The 3,813-nt window shown below is 41.8% G+C and overlaps 1 protein-coding gene across 4 annotated transcripts in view; it reads left to right on the forward strand.

The window, feature by feature from the left end:
• l3mbtl1b (L3MBTL histone methyl-lysine binding protein 1b) overlaps window positions 1–3,813 on the forward strand; it is a 20,227-nt gene that overhangs the window by 3,610 nt on the left and 12,804 nt on the right. For 2 of the 4 annotated variants that reach the window (XM_008299535.1, XM_008299536.1), the window contains exons 2-5: window positions 2,008–2,142; window positions 3,044–3,239; window positions 3,358–3,571; window positions 3,656–3,785. In XM_008299535.1, coding sequence (XP_008297757.1) covers window positions 2,032–2,142; window positions 3,044–3,239; window positions 3,358–3,571; window positions 3,656–3,785 — 651 coding nt within the window. In that variant the 5' untranslated portion in view covers window positions 2,008–2,031. The remainder of the gene's footprint in view (window positions 1–2,007; window positions 2,143–3,043; window positions 3,240–3,357; window positions 3,572–3,655; window positions 3,786–3,813) is intronic. The other 2 variants (XM_008299538.1, XM_008299539.1) reach the window with 1 other exon arrangement.

Below are 3,813 nucleotides of genomic sequence, written 5' to 3' on the forward strand. Positions count from 1 at the left end.
GATCTCATCATACAGAGCTATTTGGGTCACCATAGGTGTAGACTGAACCTTATTTTGTGTTTTGCAATATGAAAAGGTGCAGGATTGTTCACCAGATGACTGGAATATCTCTATTTAGAAATAAATAATCATTCTAGAGTGATTGAGGTGAATTTTATGGGCGTGCATCTGCATTGAAAAGGAAAAATGAAACCTTACTCAGGTGGTGCAACACTGGTTACGGCATTTGCTTTGGATGGCATTCAGATTTGGCTGTGTGGTATATTGTTGAACAATGTTTGTGTGTCCATTTGTGTTAGGGGTGCACATCACTGGAAATACGTGATACTGCCTTTGCAATATGAAAAATATGCAGGATTGTTCACTAGATGATTTGAATATCTCCATTTGGAAAGACATGATCATTCTAGAGGGATTGAGGTGAATTTGTAGGGAGAGCTGCATTGAAAATATATATATAAAAAAAACTAACTGTTGGAACCTTCCTCAGGTGGTGTAACACTGCCAAAGGTTTCCAAAATAGCTTTTTTTTCTTTTCCTTTTACATGGGATGGCATTCAGATCTCGTCCTACAGAGCTGTTTTTAGTAGCCATAGGTGTGGACTGAACCTCTTTATTCTACCTCTATGTTATATTTTTGAACAATGTGTGTGCCAGGACATGCTATGGCTGCACAATGTTATAAATAACAAACTGCGATATTTTGTTCTTCTGCGATATGAAAAGAGGCAGGGATTTCCACCAGATGACTTGAATATCTCAATTTGGAAATAATCAGTCATTCTAGAGGGATTTAGGGGAGTTTGTAGGGGGGTGCATCTGCATTGAAAAAAAAAAAAAATCCAGTTTGAAACCTTTTAACGCTCGTTAAGGCATTTGCTTTGGATGGCATTCAGATTTGGCTTTTCACTCATCACTCTGAGCTTTTTTCCTGCTAAATTAAATCAACAAACAATTTATTTCTGCAGCCAGCTGTATAGATTGAATTAGTGTGTCATGTTTATGGGCTGTGTTCGTGTGTCACTGCATGCCAGGGCTCCACAACATCGGAAATAAATAAATAGAAAATAAATAAAAATCCGGTTTGTAAGCTTTCTCGGGTGGTATAACGCTAGTGAAGGCATTCAGATGTCACTTTTCACTGATCATACAGAGATTTTTTGGCCCTGATTTAATTAATGTAACAGATTAATTGTGTTGTCTGAATCTGTGTGTTATATTTATGATAAACGGCTGCACGGAATGAGAAGTAACTAAAACTGCGATATTTTAAAGAATATTTTTGATGAAACGAGGCAGGGATTTCCACCAGATGACTTTAATGTCTCTGTTAGGAAAGAATTATCCACTCACTAGAATGATTTGGGGGGGATTTTTGTGAAGGAGTTGCATTATAAATGAAAATGAAAAATAGTTTTAAAAAAAAGCAGTTTGGAACCTTTTTCATTTGGTTTAACACTGAAATAGCTTCTTTTTTTTCCCTTTGCCTTGAATGACATTTGGATCAGGTAGAGTTTTTTAAACTGCTGATTTAAATGGTCAAACTAATTAGTAGTGTTGTCAACAAGTGCAAGACATTAGTGATGGAGAATCTGTTTTCACTCATCCTTTCTGTAGCCTAAATATTTCTATACAACTGATTTACTTTTGAAAACAGTTTTTTTCTCCTGGTTCTTGGTCATTTTGCTGTGCACATGTGAAGCCAGTTACCTCTTAAATTAGAGTAAATGATGTTCTTTTAGCCAGACTCCTCTCTTAAATATTAATCATGGACAACAGGAATGGTTCATTTTTGTATCAAGCAGCCAAAAAGTTGTAGTGTGATGTGTTTGCGTGCGACTATTGCAATGTCGTGGCTCAAACGATATATTAGAAGAAGCAACCTCACTGTGATGATCAGTCAACACAATGGGAGGAATAACAGCATCATAAAAGCGAGAAGCGTTGTTCTATGTTCTCGTGTCAGTGTTCAGCAGCGTGTCTGATGCGACTGTCGTGTCTCTGCAGGTTGGTCATTTTAGCCGAGCGGGAATGACTGACACCCCACCCAGTGATGGCCCCTCGCAGGGAGCTGAGTTTGACATGATTGGCGCTCTGGACTGGAAGGACGGTATCGCCACGCTGCCCGGCAGTGACATCCGGGTAATAAGAGATTCATCTGTCCCCGCGATCTGTCTTAACTGTGGAAAGTCAGAGGGGCCTGAAATTAAACGTAATTAGAAACCGATTACATCTCAGGGAGAGGTTCCTACACGAATTCAACCCTCTGAGCTCCAAGCAATTTCTGGGCTTTTTTCTTTTGCTCCTGTCACTTTTTCCTCACTGTGGGCCTAATTTCCCACAGTTTCATGTTGTTCTGTACTTTTATGGAAACAGCACAACCACGACTAGAAGTAGAGAGAACTCAGAAAGGTATATCACAATTTGAAGCTTATTTCTGGCTATTTTCAGACAGAAATCTGATGGAAATTCCTGTTTTTTTGTTTCATGACTGTTAATCAGCTGAGTCACTAATTGTTTTTCAGTTGCAAGGAGAGGAGAATGATTTGTTTTTCACAGAATTTGGTGCAAAGGTTGAATTTCTTGGTGTGATTCTGATGAAAGTGTATAATTTTAAGCTTAGATTTAGAGTTAATTTGCCCAATGGAACCACTCGTCACACACGATTAGTTCAAGGATCGTCCGAAAGTTGAAAATACGATGATTCTGTCTGTTTTTACAGTTTCTGGCTCTGATAAATACAGTAATGTTGAGAGTTTTATAGAATTTAACATCCCTTTCAAACCTGCTAAATTGGTTTATGGTTCAAGGGGTAAGGTTTTAGCATTTCTGGCTCTAATAAATGGTGTCATTTTCATGTTTTTTAAATGATATTTCAAACCCAATGGCAGGTTTTGGGGTTCAGAGGGTGAAAGAGTATAAACATTAATCAGATTGTCCTCTGCTGTCTGAACTGATCAGGAGCCCAGATGAATTGGGATCACCAGCATGTTTCAGCAGCTACTTTTCATGAATCCTGATGAGCGTTTTTGTGCCTTTTCAGTTCCGCATGACAGAGTTTGGGACTCTTGAGATCGTCACAGACCTGGAAGTCAAAGGTCAGGACGCCGAGCCAAACTCTGGGACCTTGGACCCAGCACCGTCTCACACTCCCACCCCTCCACCCGAGGGCCAATCGCAGAGCGGCACAGCCACGGCTCCGGCCAATCAGAGCAAGCCAGGATCATCTCAAGCCAAAGGTATGGCAGCACATGTTGTGGTTTTTAAGAATTGCAGTGTTTACTTACTTTTACACTCAGGTTTTGTACCGTGGACAGCCTCGGTTTTAGCTGCTCGTCTTTCTTCTATGTCTTCTAGCTCCTGGTCCTGTGCTTTTGTCTTTAGAGGAGGGTCCCAGTATGGAGGGCCCCAGCGTGGAGGTCGGTCCCAGTGTTGAAGTCGGGTCCAGCGCAGAAACGGGTCCAAACGGGGAGCTGTTGAGATGCCGGGCCTGCGGCGGTCGCGTTCCCAGAGATGCCCTCCTGCAGGGCAAGTTCTGTAGCTCCGTTTGTGCCCAACCCTCCAGCGGCAGGTAAAATCACACATCTGGTGTTCTCCATTCCCTCTCTTTGCTGCCAGTCAGAGCGTTCTGATGTGTTGTGTCGTCTTTTTACAGATCCTCTCCGGGCGAAGCTCGAGAGAGTCAGGCAGTGGAGGGCGAGCGGCTCGGCAAACGCGTCCGCAAAAAGAGGAAGATCTACATGGATTCTGGTGACGAAGAGGAGGACAACCAGGAAGAACCAGAGGTGAGGATTGTACTCTTTAACAGTGTTT

Source organism: Stegastes partitus, unplaced genomic scaffold, assembly GCF_000690725.1.
Source record: "Stegastes partitus isolate 25-593 unplaced genomic scaffold, Stegastes_partitus-1.0.2 Scaffold1431, whole genome shotgun sequence".
Classification (NCBI taxonomy): Eukaryota; Metazoa; Chordata; class Actinopteri; family Pomacentridae; genus Stegastes; species Stegastes partitus.